The sequence below is a fragment of the Camarhynchus parvulus genome, chromosome 2 (genome assembly GCF_901933205.1).
Source record: "Camarhynchus parvulus chromosome 2, STF_HiC, whole genome shotgun sequence".
NCBI classification, from domain to species: Eukaryota; Metazoa; Chordata; class Aves; order Passeriformes; family Thraupidae; genus Camarhynchus; species Camarhynchus parvulus.
Window position 1 is genome coordinate 43,530,753 of NC_044572.1, and position 26,842 is coordinate 43,557,594.

The following is a 26,842-nucleotide window of genomic DNA, read 5'->3' on the forward strand; positions in this document are numbered from 1 at the left end:
GCAGCATAAGTACAGTATAATAAAAGGGCAGGGAAGCCCAAGTTTGCCACCATCAGCTGCTCCAACTAACTGCTTGACTGCCTATAGTCCTTGATTTTCCTTTCCTTGCAATTCCAAACAAGGCTGCTTTGGTCATTCCACCTGTACACTCACTAGGTCCCAGCTGTGTAGAGGCTTCAGCAGAGTGGATGCCACTAGGTGAACACCATAGTATGATCAGCTTAACTCCAGACAGTGCTGATGTACCAAAACATAAACCTTTCATAGCACCCAATGGTTATTTTTCTGTAGGGAACAGCCTTGCAGCAAGAAGAGAGGTTGTTACCCAATACAGGTGACATTTCATAGCTGCTGGTTGTGTTAGCTGGCCTTGATCCTCCCTGGCCTCAGGACCTGCAACCATCCTGCAGCACTGTTCAGTCACAGGACCCCCAGCAACAGAAGAGCTTGACCACTCCTGCATGTCTGTCTGTCCTGCAAGAGGCATTTCAACACCTCTGAACTGTCACACTTACAGGTGAGTAAAAACCTTCCCAAAATGACAATGCCAGAGCAGTAGGAAAACACCCTCCTCCTTAGCCAAGCGCCATTCTGCATTGCAATTTTTTCTAGGGAAAAATCTACCAATTTCAAATCCGGCCCTTTAACTGACTAGACTTCTTGCAAAGCATCCAGTCCCTCTCTGCTCAGTTGGCACTGGGAATCAGAAATTAATGTTTGATTATTTTTCTCTAATGCTGAGGGAGAGAGGTAGCCAGAGAACCAGAGCTTTTGCATCTATCCAGAATACTTTTTTATCTATTCAAACAGATGATTAGGAAACTCAAGTGGTACAAGGTCTAAAAATGTAGAAAATACAGAAAGTCAGCAAACTTGATAAAGACACAATTACTTGCACTTGTAACACTACCCCTTCACATTCACACCAATTTTAATTCCACTTTTAAGATAAAATTCCTATAAGTATTCATGCATACTGTATTTTTTCAGAAAAACTGATAAAAGGTGTTTGAGAGACAAGTAGTATTTCATTGCTCAGAAACTCATTCCATCATTCATAAAAGGAAATTTTAGTCTTTTCCATACTTATTAAACAGCCTTCAGGAGATCAGCTCCTTGTTGCATATTTGGAGAGCAGCATTTCTTTGCTGCTTGTTTTGCTCAGTCTGTTTTGAGAAGGTAATACAGAGTGAGGGGAAAAAATCACCACTAATTATTTCCATTTCAGTTTGTTTAGTGATTCCCAGCTGAGAATTACATGTACAACACACTGCTCTAGAGGCTGAATGTCTTTACAGAAGCAGCACGGAAATGAAAATATCTGGAGCAATGGGCATCTTGGTTTTCCCAATAATTTAAATCATAAAATGGTTTGTGTCATTGCAGTGAGCTTTAAGGGCATTGTAAGAGACTTATTTTTGACAAGAATTGTCCTTCTTTACCATTAAGGCATATTTATGGCAAGGAGACACACTTTACTCATTGCTTATGCCTGATTCTCCTTCTGCTCATAAGTCTCTAGTTTGGGGAGTGGGAAGAAAGAAACAACACCACCTCCAAAGATTCCCCCACCCCTGTAACATAGTTTCTTAGAACTTTTAATGAAATTCACACAAGAGAGAAGGATTGTGAAAAATTTTACTAATATGGGCAGAAAACCTCAACAAAATAAACCTCCCCCTCTAATATTCACTGAGACTAAATGTGGCTGAACTGCGTCCAAAAACCAATGGGATTTTTTTCATCTCCCTTGGATTCAGCCTAGGACCCAGAGGTAGGTATGGATCAAGGACTCATAAAAGCAGGTGGTTGGGAGCACATATTGAACTCCCTCTTCTCCACACTGTATAAAGAGGGGACACAACTACAGGGAACATGCCTTAGGATACTGCACCAGACACCTGACACACACCTGAGGTAAAATGAAAGCCTGCACCAGTCAGGACTACAATGCCAAAGAAACTCATCCAGTGATTCTTCATTTTGTGGCAGAATGGTGCACTGAAGTGCATGCCTTGAACTGCTATCTTCGAGTAAAAAGCTCTTTTATTTGGCTGTATCATTAACCATATCATGACAAACTTGAGGCCCTGCTGTTCATTTCAGTGGCCCAATGACATTTTTGAATTCTGCAACTTGCCTGAAATACTCAAGTATGAGACAGGGTTTAAGAAACAAAAAAGGAAATTATACAGTAATTATAGCTGAGTACAGGTTTAAAGACAAAGTTTAAAATTAGATAATGAATCCACTAACTCTTGCAGAATCTGGATCTAAAAACACATTCATGCTTTAGGGTCTGCCCTACTGTAGAATCCATTTTTCACCCAGGTCTGAAGCAGCTCCTGAAATTCTGGGACAGGTTTGGTGAGCTCATGGAGCAGTTTCTGTGGTTATTGGAAACCAATCTGCAAACTCTGGGTCTGCTTACAAAACCCACAAACACAGGCAGGCTGTTCCAGAGGATGAGACAGAGGAGGGCAGGTCCAGGGAGCCAGCACAGCAGCGCGTGGTTTGGCACTCTCACAAGCCCTGGGTGTCTCCACAAAAATCAGATGTAGCTTAAGTTTTGCCATGAAGAAACCTCATCTACCCTGTGTATGCCCCTGTGCCACTCAGAATCTCTCTGCCATTTTTGTCTCTTCCTCTTCTCCTTGAAGATAAGACACAAGTCCTTCTGGTAATGTGGGGCTGGATTTGGCATCCCGTGAAGCCTTTCGCTGATTGTGAAGCTTTCCAAAATGACATTTCACAGTATCACTTTGGACTTACATTCAGTTTGATTCTTATAAGCAGAAGGATATGCACATGTACAGAATCCATACTGAAACTCCTGAAAGCAACTCAACATTTGGGCTTCTTGTGGCAGATGCTTTCTTCACAGCCATGTGTTTATTTATGTCTAAATTTTCAGGATGAGAGTTACCTGCTCCTTCAAGCCAAAGCAGTCTAAGCTTAGCTGGCATTTGCACTCACGGCTCTAACCACAGTGTCAAAATGAACCCATTTCACATGTCCAGTTCCTGAGTGACTATAAAAAAAATATTAAAAAAAAATACTCTGAAAACATCCTCTAGCTTTATGTCCCCACCATTGCAAGGGCAAACAGTTATGGATATCTGGTTACCACAGCATATAAATATTAGTTTGTGCCTTCAGCTTAGATAATTTACAGGCCAGAGAGACATAAATCTGTCCTAAAATACTTTGTGTTTCTAACTCGTGGATGTGAAAAAAAACCAGCACCTGAAACACATCTTCTTGCTCATACTTTATATATTAGATGTATTTACCCAAACTGCCTTCACCTTGCAAAGAAACAAGGGCACTTATAAACTTCAGTATAAAGCTAAACCACTGTAGGATGCTTATTCTAGCAAGTGGAATTCATCTGAGAAATCTTACCTTTAAGGCTAGTAAAAGACTATTATTTCTAAGACACTGGTTGGCATGAAGCCACAGGATTTGCTATTAAAATATACAAAACCAGAGTGGAATAGCGCTGTGTGTGTAAATTATGCATGTTTCTTATTAAATCCCTTTACCTCCTCCCCTCCTCCACTTATTACACAACTTCTCATCTCTTATTTACATGCCATATGATACACAACCCAAATAGAGAGGGCAAACATCCACAATATGTGCAGAAAAGGGAGATATTTGCATTTAAGAGATGAATATGCATTAGGAGGCAACACATTTAGGGTACATATTTTAAAAGTGAAACTGTTTATTTTGACAAGCCTATTGCTAGAAATGCCACTATGTGCTCCCCCATGCCTCCCAGCATGGAGTTTGTTCTCTGACTAAATGCACAACACCCATCCCTAGAAAGAGATCCTGCTAAGCCAGTTTCAAAGCCATGGACTGAAAAGGAAGTCACAGCACTGACAGGTGGAAGCAGGAAATTCTTGGGGAACAGAGGAAGAATTCAATTCATAGTATTCACCCTTTTATCTCTCTTTTTCTTTTTTCTCCGTCTTCTAAATGTAACTTCTCTATGAAATCAGAGAATTTCTCTGCTAGAAAAAAGTACCGCTTATGAAATCAGCATTGAAAAAGGCTGCTGTTTGCTTCTGAAATCAAAACAGAAATATAGCCTTCTAGGGGAAAAAAGATAACTCCCTGTCTTACTTTTTCTCTTTTTTCCTTTTTCTTTTCCCTCTGTTTTTGTCTCTGGTTTTCTCTCAAGCAAATGGGTAAGGCCTAAAAAGTTAAGGTTATTACTTGGGATTTAGGTAAGTTTTATGTAGCCCCTTTTATTCCATAAATACTCGTATAACCTTGGGCATTGACTTAATCACCTGTTTTTGGATTCTACATCTATATAAAGAACACAACAGTGCTGTTAAACCTCACAGAAGTGGGACAAGTATAAATCAACGTGTAATAAAATGTTCTACGAAGAGATACATAAGCTAGGCAGATAAACAGAGCCTAGCCTGGGTCAAGGCACTGAACTCTAGAGCCCAGGCTCTGCCATCAACCAGCCTTAATTCTAAATCCTATTTAATTCTCAGTTCCTCATCCACAGGTACAAAGAGCAATGTTTACCCTCCTCCCTGAAATGGCTGAAGGAATTAGACAGTCCAGAACAAGCTGGCCAAAGCTTAGACAGGAGGGAAAATGTCTTGTTTTCATAAAAGGGAGATGACAATTTTCTCATTACATTTTTCAAACATTTATATAAAATTATAAAAAACAGTCAAACACACTTCCAGCCAAAATGCTATAACATATGGCTGCTTGAGTTTGCCCTTCAAATATTTTAAGACAGAAGCTTCCTCACAAGTCTCTGTCTCCCCCTGCTCAGAGATTTTGCTAATGCTTTGTGAAATGCAGGAAAAAAATAAAATTCTGTTTTCTATTCCTCTATTTCATTTTTCTTTTACTTTGAGTTGATATGAACTTAGAGCTCCCTCTCCTTTCTGCACATCCACATGGGTTTTTCTGCTGCTTTGTCCAGAGTTTCTGAGCAGCTGTCTAGAAGCAACAGCTAACAAAGTCAAATATGCACGGTTCTGAGTGATGGGCCTTGTGACATTCACCAGAATGAAGGAACTGAAGCTCTTATTCTGTACTACAGTACAGTCTAGGCTGTGCAGTGCGCAGCAATTTTTAATGTGACAACCCCAGAGAACTTGTCAGATCTACTAGAATTTTATAAGAGGTTTGCTGCTCTGTGGGGTTTTTCTGCTTTGTTTTGACTTGTTTTGGTTTTTATGTTTCAGTCTTTTTAACCACATACAACATCACAAATACCCAGGGTGTTTTATGGAAATAAATTGACACTGCTGTATAAGGCTTACAATATGAAGGGCTCAACTGGCTGATTTTGTTTATTTGATGCAAAGACAACAAAGGTGAGATGTAGAGAAGGGCTGGGACAGAAAAGACATGGTTTGCATAGGAATGTAACTGATGGTTATTTGACATATAACCAACATATTATTCACAGACTTTTAAAATACAAAGTCTTATAGGCCTATTGCCTGATCAGGATCAAAAAGAGCATATAGAAGATAAACTTATAGAGCCAGAGAATTGTCTTGGCTAGCAAAGACCTTCAAGATCATCAAGTGCAACTGTTAACCTAGCACTGCCAAGTCCAACACTAAACCGCGTCCATCCAAAGGTCTCCTTAATATCTCCAGGGATTCTACCACATCCCTGGACACCTTGTTCCAAAGCTCAATAAGCATTTTGATGAGCAACTTTTAATAATATCCACTCTAAACCTCCCTGGGTGCAACTTGAGGCAATTTCCTCTTGTCCTAGCAATTGTTATTTGGGAGAAAAGCACTAATTTGAACTACTTAAACTTTCTGGCCACCAAAAGAGAAATGTGCTATATATCCTTAAGAGAATAGCTGAACTTCAGAAAATTTGTATCATGATATGTATTTCACATATCACTTAATGTGTCCTTTGTTGTTGTACTTAAGGAGTTTGAAACTGTGTCTGACACTGGTTTTAATTCACCTGAAATTCACTGATATGTGCTCGCTAAATTCATGATTCAGAACAAAAAGTTTGCAAAGCAGCCAATATCATGGGACTTTCAAATATGTAAAGGCACAAGATCCAACACTACCAAACCAGAAGACAACACAACAAGTCAGGAACATTTTCTTTGTGTAAGCTATGAAACCACAGATAATAGTAAAAATGTCACAGCAGAAGGACATGTAAGATGATATGTATTTTGGTTCTTTCTATGACAGAATAAGGAGAGATTGTGCTTGGCAGCTCTGTCTACCTACAAAGTTCTTGACGTTGTTATCTTAGATCCAAATTGTTGCTACAATCTCCTAGTGCTGCTCAAGGTGCCACTGGCAACTGGAAGCAGGACCAAGGCTCAAAGGCAAGGATGGCTTTAGTGCACGGGAGGATCCACCAGAGCAACAAGAGATATTTAACACCAAATAGGCAAGACCAGCCTTTGGGAAATAACAGGTCCTGAGCTGAAATAATGATGAGGTCATCTGGGACTAGGTTCCCAGATAATGGCAAAGGAGAGATGCAATTTTACCAAACAGTGGATGATTTCTGCTTTTCTGGGTGGGAAAGGGTATCTGGCATATCTTCACCGAGTTTTCTAGTGCACACAGAATACTCAAGGGAGCACCACAGTTAATTCTGTGAACCAGTAAGTCCACAAAGTGACAGTCCTACCCTGCAGATACACCACAATCCATTCTTTTTATTCCAGTCTTTTTTGCAGTATCTGCAGTTCTGTACACCACAATAACAGAAATTCTTCCAGCTTTTGCTGAATCACATATTTTTATGCTACACCCTGTACTGTGTGCCAAAAAAGAGATGTGAAATTAACCAAAGTACAATAAAAATAATAAAAAACTCCATAAACTTTCAATTCTTTCTGGCCAAGAATAATGAAAACTGTAAACTTTTTTCACAGTTGAACAGTACAGAATTTACTGCTATAGTCACTTAGACTATCAAACTGTACCAAAGCACATTAATATATGCTACAAGAAGAAAGTCTTAAACATATAGCAGGGCTGCCTAAATATGTTGACAGGACCTTCTTTAGCATTAAATTTGCTATCTATCATATAATCTCAGGATAAGAAATAATTTTGACACAAGAGATGAACAAGGAAAGGAGAACAAGACTTTCAAAGTTACTTTCTCAAAATACTGGAAGAACCTAAAACTGGTACCATTAGGTACTTAAATGATAATCTACAACAAAATAACCAACAGTAAAATTTATTATAAAACACAAAACAAACAAAACACCCTAAAACCCAAGCAAAAACCAAACTACTCTTCTGGGGACGAAAAAGGGGATCAAATGGTAGCATTTATCAATATATAGAATAATTGCTCATTTTTTTCAAGTTTTTTCACAGGGAAAACCAAAGGTACCTAAACCCAGGCAAGCCTAACCCACTCCAGGCCCATTCTTCCACATAGCTCCATCAGTTTCCCATCCTCACTTCTCACAAGCTTCAAAAGGTTATGTGCACTGCCACAGGCTGAACCTGCTCCAGGAAATGATCCAGCATGGTTCACAAGAAAGCAAGAACACAGTTTTCCTCATGGTTTCTACAACTGGGTCATTTCTCCACAGCAGGAGAAACACAAAGTAGTGGTGCCAAAATAACCTCACGAGAAGGCACAGGAGGGGCAATCCTTTAGAGATCAAGACCCAAACAGAGCCATGGAGGACATGCCACCACCTGGTCATTCATAGCTACTGTCCTTCAAGAACAAGCAATTGCTTAAGGGAGAAAGCAGCCCCTTAGAGGAGGCATTCCTGAAACACTGGACTTGCTACAAATCCCAAGGTCACAGAGAAATGCTGCCACTGGTGAGGCTCAATTTCAGAAAGCCTCTTAGCTAAAGGAGAGCTTCCTTTCCCCACTCAATGGGACGACGCTGATTCATGCATGCTGAGCTAAGAACATGCATAAATGTTTGCAGGATCAGTATCAAATAACCACATTCCTCTTCAAAAGCTCTCTATATAATCTGCAGGAAGATTCACACCAATTATATATTTCATGACTAATTATTCTAATTAAACTGACTGGTAGCACATTAGTGATTCAGACAGAAAACAAAATATTCAGACTTTACATTCTCCTCCTCCACACTCCAGTGAAATCTCTAATATATCTTATGATTTCTTTATCTCAACTCAAAAGCAAAAATATGCTGAGAGTTTTTTAAAAATTGTGAGCTTCCCTCCAGCCTCTTACAAGAAATCCACCATGTACAGGGAGATGGTGATGCTGTTTTATGCCATGCTCACTGTTTCACAGCTCTAGTTTATAAAACCTTTCTGTACAGGTGTACACCTCCCCACACCATCTCTGAGCACCACCACAAGAAGTTGTAATCTGTTACCATGAGCTGCCTGTTGGCAGCTTCTCCTATTACAGCTACTGCATTGTAAAGGTTCTCACTGATGGTTCACATCTCAGTGGTTTAAATACTCACTTCTGTGGCCCCACCTGCTCACAAACCCAACTGTGTTTGCTTATAAGGGGCTGAGTGCCCTGTGGAGAGCAGGAACAAAAATCCCCAATCCCTATATTTAGGAGAGCTCCTACATCTTGCTGAGAATGGATCTTGCCATGGTTTCGTACTTTTGAAAATAAAGCTAAGAAAGGACATGGTTGTGTTGTGTCACTTTAAATGGGTGAAGCACCACTATATCCCTCTATCTGTGTAGGGCTTTCCAAAAATATTGTTAGGGTGAAGCCTTGTGCTTCTAAGCCAAGTGCTCAGAGTAGTAATTCCCAGAATGAAGATGACCTGTGCAGCCACAGTTTCTCCCTTGCCTCTGAATAATGATCACCCTTCATTACATGATGATTCCCTCTTTCCCTTCACCTTATTCCCACAGGCCTTCTGTCTCACATGGGGCACAGGACAGATCATACTTCCAAATGGAATATTAAATATAACTAAAGGATTTTTTTCTTTCTCCCATGCCCCTTTACCTGGATAAACCAATACACAGAATTTATTGCAGTGCTTATGAATGTTCTGCTGATGAAAAGACTTTCTTCAGATGCTGAACAGACATGATACAGTTTTGCTACTTTATGTACGTATTTTTTATTTTTGCAATATATAAGTGTCTTCCTGTTGACCTAAGGAACTTCTTCTATGCATAAGCAAAAAGGAAAAAAATACATTAAATCAAATGTTTGATAAATCAAAAGAGTCTAGATTCACTTCTTTGTCTGGGTGATATTCTTAAGATGCCTGGCTTTGTAGAACTAAGAGAAGATCATGATCTGCAGCTATATGTGACTGGGAATTGGAAGTACTTCAAAATCTGAAGAGCTCAGCACCGTGCTGTTCAAATCAATTTCTTACCAAGTACTCAAATAAAATAATAAAAAAGAAGAATTTAAATTGCCCTACAAGGTGTTGGCCCAGGGTTCCAATTGCTTCTAAAATAAGATCCAGGTGCTCTTAAAAGTCTAAAGCAGCCTTTTAATTTTAAATTGCTCTTCACTGCATGCGCCATGAATACTGATCTTTTAAAAGTGTGTCTAAATCAAAACACTCCATATTGCAGGATAATTGCTTATACAATATAAAAAAAAGCTGTATGAAGATAGCCCCAGCCAAGTTAAGTGGTAAGCCATGTTTAATATTTTCTCTAAGCAAAAGATAACAAAAAATGACCAAGAGTGTTTTGCTCTCTTTTCAAATAAAAAACTTTCACTCCAAGGTAAGTTACTAGTTCATTTCAATTATATCAGACTTACTACTACTCAGAGACCCATTGTTATGATTATTTTATTGCAATGACACCTAGAGACTTTGGAAAGGTTCTTACTATTCTTTGCAAATAAAACAGAAGATGTATTTCTTGCCCCTGAGACCTCATAGCTAAGTATTTATAAATACACACAACAGCATGGCAAGAAACAGGGGACAAAATCATCACCTCAGCAAAAGGACTACTTAAGGTCTGAATTTGGATAAATATATTTCCTAGAATAAAACTACAATTTGTGAAATGAGATAGAATGTCCCTGAAGAGTTTAAGAGATCACTTTTAGAAGGGATGGTGAAGAATATGTCCATCACACCCATACCTACTGCAATCTGCTGCATGAAACATCTCTCTGCAGACACACCATGAGTGATTGGAGGTATTGCCACTTTGGCAAAAAGGATCAACAGTGAGAGCATCCATCCAGGTATAAACCCCAGTAAAGTAGGATCCCACTGAGCTACATGCCAAGACTTGGGTCCTATAAGATTATTCCACTGAGAATGAAAACAGGGTAGAAGCATAGGATCATCTAGTTTGGAAAATACCTTAAAGATCACCAAGTCAAACGATAAACCCAGCACTGCCAAGTCTACCACTAAACCATCATCTTAAGCATCACATCTAAAGAACTTTTTAATAACTCCAGGAATAGTGACTCAATCGCTTCCCTGAGCAGCCTGTTCCAATGCTCAATAACCACTTGGGTGAAATTTTTTTTCCTAATAACTGACCTAAACCTCTCCTGGTATAACTTGAGGCTATTTCAACCTGTTATCTGGGAGAAGAGACTGACATTCAACTCTCTACAAACTCCTTTCAGGTAGTTGTAGAGAACAATAAGGCGTCCTCTCAGCCTCCTTCTTTCCAGTCTAATCAAATCCAGTGCCCTCAGCCACTCCTCACAGGACTTGTTCTCTAGAACAGAGTGGCTTTCCAGAAGCGTCTAGAGTCAGGAAGCTTTAATGAAACTATTTTGAAGCATTCATAAAGAAGTAAAATGAGCAAAATTTTCTTTCCTCACAGCCATAGATGTCCTTTAAAATAATCTCAGATCAGAAGTCTATTCTCTAGGCTTCTCTTGGAACATCACTCTGCTGCTCTCCAAGCTGTATTAAAGTTTCCATGCTATTGCTTTTTGGATACAATCTCATTTTGATTCTACATTAGTGTCTGTCCCATCTTGTCTTGTTCTCCACTTTTTCACATTCAAAAATACATACCATGCCCAAATAAAACTAACATGAGCCCCTCAAGCCCAGTCATCCAGGACTTTCAGTATCTCCCTGCTGGGGAAGAACAAGGACACTCAGAGCTGTCACACAAGAATGCTGGTCACAAAGGAAGGTGCAGCCTGGGGATTTGAATACAGTCTGAAGGCAATACAGAGTTGTAAGGAAATCAACAGTAATGTTATGAAAAACCTCAACTAACTGCTTCCAGAATAAATAAATCCTTCATAAATACTTCTCTTCAGTACTGTGTGACACAGACCAGCCCTCCTTTGAATTTCATATAATAGCACCAACTTCTGGCAGCAAGAGGATTTCTGAATGACAATCACAGTATGTAACTTGGTCACCAACCAAGTTCTACGTATTACATCACTGCCTTCTTTTCAGCTTTTCCTCTCCACATCTGTAATGAGGGGAAAAGGCAGGCAGATGGTCAGTAAATTATGAATTCTCACCACAAACATCCCCAGGAGTAGCCAAATTATACAACGTTTCACAAGAGACATTGAGACAAAAGTGTGGGCTCTTTAAATAGACTGACCTCCAACTCCAGCTGAAATCAGCAGAAAAAGCAGAGTGATACAATGAAAAGGAGGAAAAAGTAATTAGCCTGCATCAGTCGGACTCAAGTTAAATGGATAAGAGCACATGGCTGCTTTGAAAGAGGATATCCAGATGGAAAGACGCATACCATGACAATGTAAACTCTGTGAACTTTACCGTTATGTCAGAATCTTATTTAAAAATATTCCAAACTGATACAATTAAAATGTATTCAAAACTAAGGACTTCCTTGTTTCAAAATTAGTTAAAGATGCATATATTCCTTAGGTTTCTTAGTATTACCCTTCTAAAAATAACACAAACATAAATTGCTGATGCCCAGTTTATGTACAGAGAGTATATGTACAGCTCCTCAAATTATGAAGAAAAATTTTGAATGGTTCCTTAAAGTGTTATAATGTTTCCTTTCATCCTTTAACCCAAACTCTGCAAATTGGAAATGTTTCCATTTTAACAGCTCAGAGACCAAAATATTACCAAGTTGGAAGAGTTACACAAAGTTTGTTGTTTTCTATTAAAACTGCAGCTTGGAACTACCTTCTTTCCCACAAAAGGCAGGGGCACCTGAAGGTCAGGACATGGCTACTTTAAATTAAGACAACATCAGATCAAACTTGAAAAGTCAAGTCTAGAATATAAATTGAAAAAACAAGCATGCAAGCCCTGTGAACGTTTTTTGTGTCAATGCAGCAATTCAATGTTCAGCAGCAAATTCAAAACCAAGTAAAATCCAGGCAAAAATCTCCAGAAATTGCAAAACAGCATTACATGCAAGGTGAATTCAAAAACAACAGTTTTGGGTGGAATCAGATTGTGTGTAGAATTTTAACTTGTTAAGGATAAGTCTCACTCTCCACCACACAGTTAGTTATCAACAACAGTTTCCAATATTATTAGAGAATCTCAATAAATTCCCAGGGAGAATAGGAATTATATATATGAAAAAGGAAAATTTGTCTATAATATTTTGGACATGATAACACTGTGGAGCTGTAAGGCTAAATATGGCAGAAACCCAAGTAAGTCTCACTAAACTAAGGAAGAAAGAATGGACATCCCTTACCAAATAGCATGAAGCTGAGTCCAGGGAGGTTTAGGCTGGTATCAGGAAAAGCTTTTTTACCTCAAGGGGTGGTTGGGTACTGCAAGTCTCCCCAGGGAAGTGGTCCCAGCACCAGCCTGACAGAGCTCAAGAAGCATTTGGACAATGCTCTCAAGCACAGGGTGTGACTCTTGGGGATGGTTCTGTGCAGGGCCAGGAGATGGACTTGATGATCTTTGTTGGTTCCTTCCAACTCAGGATGTTCAATGACAGTTTTTTTATTAAGAGGAGTAAGACTAATATAAAGATGGTCAAGGATCTACTTTGGTACTTAAATTAAAGAATCAAGGAAGCAAGCAGGCAAGCACAGGGTCTTCAACAAAATTAGGCACACATGGGACTGTAAAAAGAGTACTGAAACATTGGATGACAATGAACATAATGCCAATGACTTCAAACAGAGAAAGAAAGGCATGGGAATTCGTCTTGTATATTCCTGTGCAGAATAGGGAAGACACATACATGGCAGCTGAAAAGCCCAATCTAAGCTGGAGAAGTGCAAATACAGTTTTAAAGCAGCAAATGTTGCTGTCAGTAAAAACAGTTCCTGCATCCATGTGGAACCTGAAGGGCAGCCATGGGAGTAAGGCTGCTGAAGCTAGTCCAGTTCATTTGGCAGTGATACAGCATAAGCTTTTAACTTTACCCCACTTACAAGGCAACAGCAGACTAATCAGCGCTCAAACAGCATTTAAAGTTAAATACAACAAGATACAATGATCAACTCAATGTTTCTCTGAGGAGGCATATAGAAGGCATGTAGCGCATCACTTGGTTCTGCACTAGCAGCTGGTTCTACACCAATGTCATACACAAGCCAGCTGGTGTCATAGCTAGGTGATGAGTTTTTCCAAACAGTTGAAAAACAAAATCCTCAAAACTCGTATTTTTATTGACTTATTTAAAAATTGAAATTGACTTGAAAAAAAAACCCTCACATCCTACTGATCAAGTTTATCATGACAAATCCAGATTACCACAATGGACAGTTTTCTGCTTCAAAAGCACAACATTGGAGGTTGGTGATGTGTAATAAACCTGAGTACCTCACAAAATTATGACATTCACCTCAGATAGTTGCAGTTAACATTTTATGAATTTCAAACTAAAAAGTAGCTGAACAATATATTGTAGGCCTGTAAGCCTTTTGAACACAAAAATTATTCATAGGGAGCTATGGCAATGATTCCAGTTCCAATGACTTACTTGTTCTTCTAGAGGAGAAGAACATGTAAGTCATTTGAGAGAGTTCTGGTTGAACTGTTCAACCCAAGAACTGGCTTGTCAGGTATTTTTACTCTGCCATCTTTAAGTCTGACATTTTGAACAAAAGGCAGATAAATTTATACAGATCACCAACACAATCCACACTCAAATACTATGGACTTTAAATGGATTATCCAAAGTGCCCTAAAATTTTCTTCTCAGATGAGCACCTTTGTAGAGCCAGGATTGGTACAATATCACTTTGCTGTCAGCAGCAGTGGCATGGTGGTGGTAGCAGCAACTCCAAGCCCTCTGATTACCTGTTTTTACAGGCAAAATTGTAAATTTCTCAAGGGGATGAAGAAAAAAATCAAATCCTGGAATATCTGTTAACAATTCAGATTTCAGGAAGTCTGTATTCTAGCCTGGTTACAACATAACTGGTACGTTATATTTTTAAGCTAGTACCAAACATGAGGGAATATGGAAAACAGCAGTTCTAGTTTCCAGGGAAATTGCAGGGAACTTAATATCCCTGGTCAATCAATATTTGAATAGAAATCTTCTCAAAATACATTTGCAGTAGTTCAGACTGTTTTTCTAAATCACTTATTCTCAGAATTCCATAAGTACTCTTTTCCTTCAGGAGACAATTTGTGTTAGACCCTAAAACCCCTCAGAGCAAGCACAGAAGAGGCTCACGCTGGTGACAATTTCTCAGTTCCATTCTGATGTTACAGGTTAAGAATCAGTGTACTGAATCAATCAAGTGAATTATCTACTTACAAAGCAGCTCCAAAGATTTCTGTTTACTGTAGGTTTAACACAATCTGTCAAACCAGGCTTAAAATCTGTCCTGGAGATGTGTGAAGTTTGTGTATCTGTAAAAAATAGCTCACGAGAGGAAGGCATATTACTGATGTGATCTGAAATGCGCATCTGCCTGCCCATGATAAAAGCAGCTTTAGACTCTCCATCCAAGTTTAAAATACTACATATCTGATAGACAATTAAACTGCACGGGAAGAGAGCAAAATAATTTTTTTTTAATGTAGAGCTGCTGACAGTATAGAATTCCTCCTGTATATATTCCTACCAAACCAGTTATTCAGGATTAAGAAGGAGTGGGAACACTGAAAAATCTTCTTTTTTCCTGATATCTTCCCTAGATAATTTTGAAAGCATTTTTAATGGTCTCTTGTTTTCTTTTTTTTTCTTACCCTATTCATACAACAAAACTATAAGGCCTGATGTGGTTTAAAAAAGAGTAAATATTAGAAAAATCTCATTTTATTGCATATGTGTATATGTCTGACTGCATGTATATATATATGTGTGTATATATATATAGTGCGTATATATATATTAGTGTGTGTATATATATATAGTGTGTATAAATATATATATATATATGACTGAGAACACTGTGTGAGTCACAGCTTTTATGGAAAACTGTCCTGAGAAAAAGTTGTGAAAAGTTAATGAAGCATGAATTAAGAACCATCAAATAGACAGCATGGCTAAAGGCAGTATTTACAAGAACATCTTAGGATGATTAGAAACATTGATGAAAGTACATTAAAAGCAAAGAAATATCTAAAACTGCATGGGAAGAGGAAATAATTTTTTACCTCATTAACAGCTCCCCTGTTAATGAGGTAAAAAAGTGCTTTTATTAATGTAGAGTAAAATATTTCATTGGCCATAGTATTTCCACATTTTAAATGTCATTAATACAAGAACAGATGAGAAGTCCTTTCAGTTCTCTCTTAGTATTTCATGCCTGCAATCCAATTACTCAAAAGTTAAGATGAAGGCAAAATTTTCAAGTAACTTAAAACCACTCAAAATGTTTCTACCAGCAACAATACACAAAGGTTTGCAAAGCCATAGAGAAATCTGAGCATCCAGCCCTGTTCCTCCACAGGTACAAAAGGCAGGGTAAGGGCACAGTGCTACCTGCAAACACAGACACACTCTGGCTGAAGACATCTGCTGCAGGAATGGCTACAAATAAATTGTACACCAGGAAGGAACAGAGCTCCCCAAACATTTCCATAATCCCTGATCCTCTGGACATTGAGATAGGATGTAGACAAGTATGGGTCATTCAGATTTCCCTCTAAGCTAGTGCAGTATCGAACTGATTTTTAAGCATGTAGCTATTTCCTAACATAGAAAAATCACTACATGATCCCACATTTCATTTCCATGCCTCTCCTAGGGTCTGATTTACCAGGCAGAGGGCTCCTGGAAATTAGCTCCAAAGGAAGATCTTCTTGGGAGAGGATGCTCCAGGCCACAGGTTCAGGGAGAGACCACGTAGCTTTTACCACCTCTCATACACAAGCACTCTCTCCTGACTTCGCAGGAGTACACTTGGTTTTACTCAATTTAAACTATGAGAAAATAATTCTTGACTCTCTGTAGCTTGAAGGCAGGGGACCTGAAGAGGTTTAGTTGAAGAGAGAAGTCAGCTTCCAGCTCTGGTAGAGAGGAATTATCCAGCCCAAATATGACCACTCTCAATAAGAACAAAGAAATCTACTTTCTCTCCTTTGCACATGCATTACATTTCACAAACTGCACTACAGAGGCAGAAAATTATGTTTGAGCTAGTGGAATAATATGATATTTCATCTATATTGACTCAACATGACAGTATTTGTTTTCAGTTGAGACAATCTGTCTGATTCAAATGAGTTCAAGCTGAAAGACTAGCTGATTAAAAAAGACAAGAAAAAAAGCACTGTGGCTGTCTTTAAATGCTGAGGCAAGGAGGAGGCTCAAAAAAAAGCAGCACTGATGGATGAGATAAAAAAAAGAGGGAGTTATTATAAAATGGATTTAAAATAAATAGACACATTACTACCTGGGGTCTAAAAAGATCATCAAACCTAATGATGTTCATATTTCTGAACTAGGCACAGGAGGAAAACAGTTCCCAGTAACAGCTTCTTATCAAATGTTTGCCAACACAAGAAAGTTACAGCCTTTAGTTTTCAGACTTCCAATTTTGTATAAGTAGTTTGGAAAGACCTGGGAGAGAGTTCTCTTTCTTTTTAACAAGAAGGTTAATATTAATTACAGTTCTAATTTCAATTCCAGATTTTGAGCTTACTCATATATATTTGTAAAAATGTACTAAGTGTATCAGGGGCTGAACAGTGTATTTTGAATGATGCTCGCTTGGACATGGAGAAAAACTGCATAGTAGATTCCCTCCATGTGGAAAACTTTTCTTTTTCCAGAAAGAGTTGACAGGAGGTCTTCAGCAGGCAAACCCTTGGAAGAAAGTGTGCCTCCAAAATATTAAGGCTTGGAAAGGAAGATAGCCGATTAGATGGATTCAGGTTGAGAAAGGACCAAGATAAAACATTCAATTAGCCTGCAGCCTGACCCCACAGACTTCCAATGGTGCTTGAAAAAGATGAGCTGTCTTTGACAGTCACACCATACAAAAAGACTTCAAGGAAGTATACCAGGAACAGAAAGCAGAAGCTAAAAGCAAATCTTGGCAGCAACAGAGGTTACCAAATTGTTTTGAGTAAAGAAACATTCATTAGCATCAACAGAGACTTGATGAAAGAGGAGAAAGAAAGGTATGATATTGAATTATGAGGATGAAATAAACCATAAAAGAATATACACAGGCACAGTGCTATGGTGTAAATAAAATCACAGCTTTCAGAGTGATGAGTGAAAACAAGGTAAGTTGAATGGCACCTAAAAAACTCTTAGGCATCCTCTTCTAGGAACATCCCTTGGGAAGTGAATGCAGCAGGACTGCTCTCATTTCTTCCCAGGTCCAAAGTTTACTAATCAAAAGCTGCACTCAGATCATCACCTGCAAGTTGTGCAGGGCATAGACCTGTGCTCAAACAAGACCAAGTGCTCTGAAGGCCTGAATGATCTGGGCAGGAGGGGTCAATCAACTTGACTGCCAGCCCTGAGTCAGGAAAGGTAGGACCTTGGCCACCTTGTGGCTTAATTAGAAAAAATCCCATTGCCTTTATTTCCTGATCAAAGTCTTGATCATTTCAATTAAAGACTCAATTCTTCCCCATTGGTTTTCATCAACCATGATCTGCATGAATCCAATTTTACACTAGATATAGTATTTAATTAAATCAAATTTTACAATAGATATAGTATTTCATTTGATCTAAGCTTTGGCCAGAGAACTCACAGGCAGCATTTCCAATTATCAGCCCTCTTCTACATCCAGAAAGAAAAACTCCCAAATCTGCAAATGAATCAGAAGCTTCTTCACAAAGAGAAGAGCTAATTTCATAACCTCTATTCATCTCTTTGCCATCAAATTTGGCACAATCTGATATAAAATATTTAATCAGAACATTCTAAGTTCCTTTCTTTGTCAGAGCAAAATCTTCCTAAGATGGTATGTTCATCTTACTGTAATGCCATTACTTAAAATTAATTTCATACAGGATGTTTCTTCACCAAGTTGAAATCTTAAGAGTGAAATCAGAAAGATAGTATCTAGAATCTGCTCTAGCATTGACTAGAGAATTGTTTAAAAAAAACAACCCAAACCCATCAAACTTCCAATAAGCCAGTCCACTGTGAAGCCTTGCAGTTCTTTAAAGCAGAGAATAAATCCCAAATCACTGCTCAGAAATCACTGTGGAAATGCAACACTGCATTGCATCTCTGCAATGCTCTGAAATAAACATTGTTCAAATAACTACCCAAACAAATCCATGCTTTGTGACAGGTTAGGTATGCTAAATCTTCAAAATAAAGGATGCCTTTTTATACAGACATGGACAAATCAGAAGAATAAAATCCCAAATGGCATTGAGAAAATGAACAGGGATTTTCTCAGCATCTCCTTTAATACAGGAGAAATGAATTTAAAAATAATCAGCAAGAGCTAAATTAAAAAAATACAAGTAATATTACTTTATTCAACCCCCAGTTAAGCTGCTGAACACTTATGTCCCAGGATATCCTAAAATGTTATCTTTTATATACAAAACTTTTAAAATTATTTGAACTAAGTTATGGAAGTTATTCTACCAACATTTTTTTACAATTACAAAGGCATAAACTCCTGTTTAAGAACTCCCTGAGCTGCAGATCACTGAGAGCTGAAACAACAAGGTGGAAAGACACTCCTATATTTCTCTGATCCCATATTTCCTCACCATCACCAGCTAGCAAGTAGATGCACGATGGGGTTAGACAGCCTCAAGCCTCATTCTTTATGGCTGCTGGTGGTAGTTCTTCTTTCTGATCATTGAAACTTCCAGTTCCATCCAAATGCTTCATCTATTACCTGTTCATCAAAATGAACTAAAAAGGATGTATTTTTTCGTGTGTGGGGATTTTTGCCTCTTCACAGTATTTTTGTGTTCATTTCAGAACAGTTTGGTAGAGTCATGGAATATATCATCCCACAGACTCCCCTATTTCATGGCTTGTTGGCTTCTGCAGTGGGCTGTAACAGCCACAGATGGATAACATGAAAGCTACTTTTGGGTATCTATGGAAACAAAGAGCTGAAGTCTGCCTCAGGGTCTTCTCTTCAGATCCTCCACCCAGGCTAGGAAGGGGCAGGGAATTTCCCCCAGTCTCCAATACAGAGAGGAGGGAAATGTGGCAGCAGGTGCTGGGAATGTAAATGGGGAGCTGAGGCAGGTGAAAAGGCAGAGGAAGGAGAAGGATGCTGGAATTCAGAGATGAAACAAAAGAGAGAGCAGGACTAAGAGGAAAAGCAAATACAGATGGAAGTGCAGGTTGATGTGAAAGGAAGAGGAAACACAAAAAACTCTGGTTTGTTTGTTTAGTCCTGCCAAGCTGATCCTTGAAATGTCATGCTGAATTACAAGTGAATAACTTTTATATTAAGAATATCAACACATTTTTATCAAAGCTCACTAAGTTTTCCACAAATTGTGACTTCAGAGAACACGTAAAAAAAAAAAATCTATTTCAGTAAACAAACTTATCCATTCTAATGATTTCACCCAAGTCCATCAAGATGAATTTTAGCAAGTTCAGGTTGTCTTTGGGTGCTGCTTCATTTGCTCTGCAGTTAGTGAGGTTTAATGAAAGCTTTGGGTAAAACACAGAATCTCCAGCTGGCTGTTCAAATCCACAAGGGAGCAGACACTGTCCTGCTGCTGAAAGCCAGAAGACCACAACTACAGGAAGCTCTCCCTGATTCCCAAACATGACTATTTGTCTTCCTAAGCTCCTCTTCTCTTTTCATAGCTCCAGACATCACATTCCATCTGGCTAAGTCAGGCTATGTGACACCTCCTGATCTCATGTAAATCTTGTATGATCAGACACAGCTCTGCAACTTACTCAGCTTTCAAAATAACATGTGCTATGGGTATTTGCCACATGCAGATCATCTGTGCACAGGGCCAAGACATTTCCTTATGATTAAGGAGTTAATGAGAATGCCAGTGCCAGCACATCTCACCTGAAGGCTCCAATGCAATGCATTAGTTATCAGTTAATATTTATTACTCATGGACATTCACACTCTAGGTGGGTAAAATAATCATTAGAGCAAAGGAATTTACCACCATGTACCTCAGTCATTCACCATCTGAAACTCAGTACGGTATTTAAACTCCTTGAACACATCCAAGACGGAAAAACAGCCGTTGAATAATTATCTTAAACAAACAGTTTAAGTACAACATTTGGGCACCCTGCAGGTGTGCACCTGCTTAAAATTATGGCCAAAAGAGCTAAAATTCAGCCCTGGATCAGCAAATTGTCTTTTACTACATAAACACAGGAGAATTTATTATGCTGTATCACATAATGTGGGAATCCATAAAGTTAGAGGGTTTTAAGTTGGTGGGAAAAAAGACAGGCCTCAGTTACGGCAGAGTTATGAATATTGCTGATGCATCATGTAAGCTGTAGGAAGACGTGAGGAATAGAACAATAGACCTATGTCTAGTGTTTCGAAATAGCTTTCTTAGTTGCAAAAAGTTTCTAGAAGCAAGGTTCACTTTATGAATAGGGTTTTATGCATTGTCTTCCTATAAATGAACAAGCAAGCATTGTTTTAACTCAAGCTACGTGTGCTTATGTTGATTGGTTAGAATCACTGTCAATATTCCTTTGCTCTGTGTAATCAGCTAAGATAAGTATTTGGTATGTTGTAACATTAAAGTTCTTTGGCTTGCTGCCTAGATTGCGAGCTGCTCGCATCTTGCATGTAAAAAATCATGTATGAAGCTGATGCTGAGAAATAAACGGCTCTCAACGCTTTCCTAGCAGCCCCACATCCCATTTGTGTTTGTACATAAATTAGGCGCCTGACACCCTGTCATGTTAGAAGGAGTAAACTGCTGATTTTCCAGGGAGACACAACATATCATTTACATTCTAGCTTGGGGGAGATAGTGCTTTACACTTTACAGCACCAACATGCACATACAGGGAAATGTAGGGGGGAGGTGTGTGTGCACACTTGGGAGTGTGCCAGTTTGTTTACAGAGAAACATATACCCAGACAAGAAGAAAAAAACAGCAAACATATCTGTACCAGAATGAGGGACAGCACCAAGAATTCTTTGAGTATTTGTCCAAGTTCCCCATGGTTTCACTACTGAGGAGTTTTGTGTCTCTCGTCAAATTATCTAGGCAACTACAGGCCCACCAACTTCACCTCAGTTCCTAGGAAGTAGGTACAGCATTTAATCCTAGGCACATTAAGGATAAGAAAATCATCATGAGTAGCCAACCAAGAAAAAGTCATGCTTGAGATGAAGTAGATCTACCTGCCTTGGTAGATGAGGGAAGAGCAGCTGATATTTTCTACCAGGACTTCAGTAAGGCCTTTGACACTGCCTTGCATAAGATCTTCATAGAGGAGCCGTTGCTACAGAGAATGGATGAGCAGACAGTGAGGTGGACTGAAAGCTGGCCAGGCTCAGAGGCTGGTTATCAGTGAGACAAATTCTATTTGGATGCCAGAGACTAGCAGTGGGGCACAGGGGTCATTACTGGATCCTGTTTAAGATCTTCATTAATGACCTGGATGGTGGGGCAGACTGTAACTTCAGCAAGTTTGTAGGTGACACACCTGAAGCACTCAGGGGGCATCTTATCAATGTAATACCTAAAGAGAAGGTCCAAAGACAACAGAGCCAGGCTTCTTTTTACTGGTGGCTAGTGACAGAACCAGAGGTAATGTGCACCAGTTGAAACACAGGAACATTAGGAAACATATTTTTGCTTGTGACAGCAACCAGGCACTGGCACAGGTTGCCTGGGGAGAATGCAGAATCCCCTCCTTAGAGATATTCAAAACCTTTCTCACACAGTCCTGGGCAACTGGCTCTAGGTGTCTCCACCTGAGCAGTACATGGGCCATGTGACCCCTAGAGGTCCCTTCCAACCTCACCAATTCTGTGTCTGGGAAGCAAACAAAATCCCCCAAAACGAAACAAAACAAGAAAACCACAGTTAAAAAAAAATTAAGATAATACTTGGACGTCATTTCCAATCTCTGGAAACGGCACCTACCCACTCTCCAAGAGCATCAACACATTTTCATTCTATATTTACATGTGTGGGTGGCATAATTTACACAAACACACACATATGCACACACAGAATGCAGAACTGAAAAAAAAATTCCTCAGCAACAGGCTGACATATTTTATCAAAATTCTCCCAGAGACGAATATGCACAGATCACTCACTTTCAGGGATTGTCTGCACCTGTAGAGTGGCTTTCTGCATATGCTCACCATTATTATTTTTTATCTCTTCGTAGATAGGACAATCCTATGCTGAATGCTAAAACTCTTGAAAAGAGAGGGATGAATATGCACTCAAAATTAACTGGATTTAATAAATTCCTAATTTTCTCTTATATACTTTATATTCTCATTTTAAAGTCATACCTTTCAGCTTGATTAGCCACCAACACTCAACTATAATTTTTAAGTAAAAATAACCAACAAGATGTTATTAAAAATATTACATTCCATTCCCTTATATCCCAGTATCTCTAACTTCATGCACAGTGCAATCCCATCAGCCTAAGCCCATGTGCTTCAGCTGCATCTGGCCCAAGAGCAGCCATGCAGCCAGTCCTCAGTACTTTCCATGGATTTCAAAAGCACTTCTGTGCAAGAGCACAGCCTACACAGACCAAAACCTGTATTTTGGACATTTCAATTCAGCTACTCCTTGCTGACAAAACCTCCACACGACCAGAGTATGTGACCAGTATGTACATTTCAGTCAGACTGCATCTTGCTACAGCACCTTTGGGTCTCCAAGGTGTTTAAGGTACCTGGAAATTCAAGATAATTTATGAAGGGACTAAATCCACACTCCTCAGTTCTACTTCTTTCTTTGCCATTTAGTAATTTCTATGTTGAACATACTCACTTTGCTGGATTTTATTACTTTTTAATTATGACTTTGTCTGTTTTTTCAGGTCTTGCTGGCTCATTGATTGCCATCAGCAGAAGATTCATCCAGCCAAATTATGTCTCCAGCTATACCTGAGTGACTCTGCTCAATTTAGTTCAGCAATAGGAACTTAATTAAAAATTCTCTTAAGAAGGTGCTGGCCAGAAAATACTCATCATGGTAGAGTGGCATTCACTTTGCAGCACTGATAGGAACATGAACTAATAAAAACTTTTTTTTTCATGCTAAAATGAATTGCCTTGACTCTCACTAGACAGTAGCAGCAACTGACGTAAGATGAGAATCATATCAGTGGGCAGATCTATTCTGTAAGATTTACTCTATTCAGACAATCACTTTACAAATTAAAAACCACATCAAATAAAGGGAATCTCCATTACTACATCAGAATATATAGTTTAAATCTACTTATCCTGCCAGAGACGAACTGTGTGAAAATGCAGCCAAAGTGATTCAGAAAACGGAGACAGCATGAAAGTTTTCATTGTGTCCTTTCCAAACAGGGCCATTTCATTTATTTTGACCTTTAATCCATTTCTTGAATAATTTCTACTATTGGTGTAATTACACACAGTGCAGCAAAATGATTTTTTTCTACACAGAGAGCTAAAATTACTCTTTTTTAGGCTATTTTATCACCCTGAATTTTAATTACGTGGAGACTGTTGATTTTGTAGCACTAAAAACAATGGTGAGAGCTTTATTTCTATTTATAGTCTGGTTTTCTACCAGGGATATAGTGGTAGAAAAACAGACTATAATGTCTAGTGGTTCTACAAGAGCAAACTAAGGAAAGAAGAAGAATACCATCAAAAACCTCTTAAATTTCCTAGACTGTGCTGGCCTGAAATGTAAACATTTCATAGGTCAAAACAACTGGAATAAATGGGATAAACTCCTCAAAGTCTGAAAAACTTGGTTGAAAATGCTAAATTAAAAGACTCCTGAATTTAAGATTTTGCTTTCTGCATATGCTCACCATTATTATTTTTTATCTCTTCATAGATAAGACAATCCTATGCTGAATGCTAAAACTCTTGAAAAGAGAGGGATGAATATGCACTCAAAATTAACTGGATTTAATAAATTCCTAATTTTCACTTACATACTTTCTATTCCCTTTTTAAAGTCACACCTTTCAGCTTGATTAACCACAAACACTCAACTATAATTTTTAAGTAAAAATAACCAACAAGATGCCATTAAAAATATTACATCCCATTCTATGTTCTATAGTTACATTTTGAATTTCTTTAAGACACCCTGCTTCCAGTTATCAAAGAAATAATTTCCATGATCAGGTAAAATAACACAAAGAAGGATTAATCAAACATGCAACCCGCAATACAAGGCAAATTGATAGGCAAGTGCATTCGTTTTACTGACTGCAACAAGGAATCCTACTGTAAAATGCTCAAAATCCGCAAACCAAGCTACTGTCACCAAATCCCTTGCCAGTTAATGATAAATCCTCTCTTCCACAGTATTCCTCTTTATATTGTAATGCCTTGTGGTCACTATCATTATCTGCAGTATTATATAGCTTTTATGAAAAAATAAGGCCTAAAGGGAAAAGTTTTATGATGCTTTTTTTTAATTCATCTTGATTTTTAATCTAGATTCCAAAGAGAAGTTCAAAGTTTCTGATTCAAACTGTGTTAGGGTTAATGGAAAATCTCCCTTCGCTCTTGCAAGATTTTGCCACAGGCTTCAAATTGCTGCTTCTCTTTACTGTTCTTGCTATTTCAATTTTGCCTCAGCAGTTTGTCTATGCCATCCTAATGTGCCAGAAGAATCAATTTTATTTTATTAAACACTCACCTCAAACCACTGGCCGTGTGACTGCATTTTAAGAATGACACAAGGGTCTGGTTTAGAGAGGGCATCCCTGTCAGATATGCCTTTGCATGCAACTCGCAACTCCACTTTAGTCAGGCATGGGCTGTTAAAAATTCCCAGGGTGTTGGCTGCTGATTCATAGATGTTGCTCATTTTCTTCATTCCTTGTTCTGAAAGAGAGAAAAGGTCTGTTAAGGATGGTGCACACAAGGCACAGCCCCTCCTTCCACACAGTAACAGTGAATGAGAACCAGAGCATGAGGGGAAAGAATAAAATCAAAGGAATGCCCATAGAAAAAAATAAATAATCATCTCATGTGTTTATAAGTAAGCCAAGTTCAGAACGATATTTTCCACCATGCCTCTGAACTCTGGGGTGAACTATGACCTCGACTTCCAGCTCTGCTCCTGCTTACAGAGCCACATTTCCCCAGTCACAGGCTAGACAGACAGGATGGTAATTCTGTATTTCTTAGGACAACACATTGACAAGGGTAAATTAAATTGGTACAGCACTCTTCCAATCTGCTTTTATTCCCCTCTATTCCTTCTAAAGAGTATGCACTTCTTCTTGCATAAACTTTTGGCATAAATGCCATAGAAGGCCCCTTTCAGACGAATCTTAAATTGCCAGAAAATATTCATCATGGCCAAAATACATTTCACTGTTTCCACGCTTACTGCAGCAGATTACCTGCCTCCATTCCTAAGCAAGTAGCCAAGATTGATGTTCTGTACAGAAGGGCAGGATATTTATGCTGCCATGACTTGTTGTTGTAGAGTGTGTGCTCTTTTGGGTCAGGAATCAGAGTTACATGAGCACAGATAGCTGGAATAACTTGGACCTCCAACCCTTACTTCATTATGAACACCACCACCAATCTTGTAGCTCAAGAATTTCTCTCAACAGAAGCAACAAAAATATTTTAACACAGAGCTCACAAAAAATCCCTATATGACCATTTCTGCATCAATAAAGAATACAGGAACACTCTAATTGGCACATTTGCTCTGAGCTTCACAGCCTGACCCTTTAAAAATTTGCTTCCTAATACATGGATTAGTGCCTTCATCACTTTATCCCATACATAACAGCCACAAAAAAGGAATCTTATACTTCTAGCAGGTAGATTTGTCTTGCCATTTAATCAGCAAGACATTTTAACTGTCGGTTTCAAATCTTTTCACTGCCTATTCCACAACACCCTGTTCTCAGAGGTTAATGATTTTTGAGAATTGTTCTGTAATAAAAATTACATTTCAGAGATATGAAAAGGGAAGTGAAGGTTTTTCCCCCAAATCTGCTAAGTTAAAAATAAACTCAAAACCTACAGAACCACACCTATCCAGTTTTCCTATGAATTAGGAAGATATTTCTCAACTCAGAGTACGGGGAGTTGGCAATAGAGTTTCATTCAAATTTCAGGAATGTAAGTGTGACTGATGAAGCAGATTGTCTGCTCCCCTGGCAGAAGGGATAAAAGCTTGTTAACAACTCACAATTCTTCAAATCTATACAACAACTTACTGTGTGAACATTGACCTGCTGTCACTACCCCATTCAGATATAAGCGAAGGGAGCCTGAGTGGACCCCAACCACTCTCTGAACCTCAGGCTCTCCAGGCATATTTGAAATGTGAGCCACACCACAGACATACTGCCTGACATCCTAAGATCAAAAC

At 38.7% G+C, this 26,842-nt stretch overlaps 1 protein-coding gene across 2 annotated transcripts in view; it reads right to left on the bottom strand.

Annotated features, from left to right (window-relative positions):
• CPNE4 (copine 4) overlaps positions 1 to 26,842 on the bottom strand; it is a 229,223-nt gene that overhangs the window by 154,195 nt on the left and 48,186 nt on the right. For both annotated transcript variants that reach the window (XM_030943422.1, XM_030943421.1), the window contains one exon: positions 25,142 to 25,329. In XM_030943422.1, coding sequence (XP_030799282.1) covers positions 25,142 to 25,321 — 180 coding nt within the window. In that variant the 5' untranslated portion in view covers positions 25,322 to 25,329. The remainder of the gene's footprint in view (positions 1 to 25,141; positions 25,330 to 26,842) is intronic.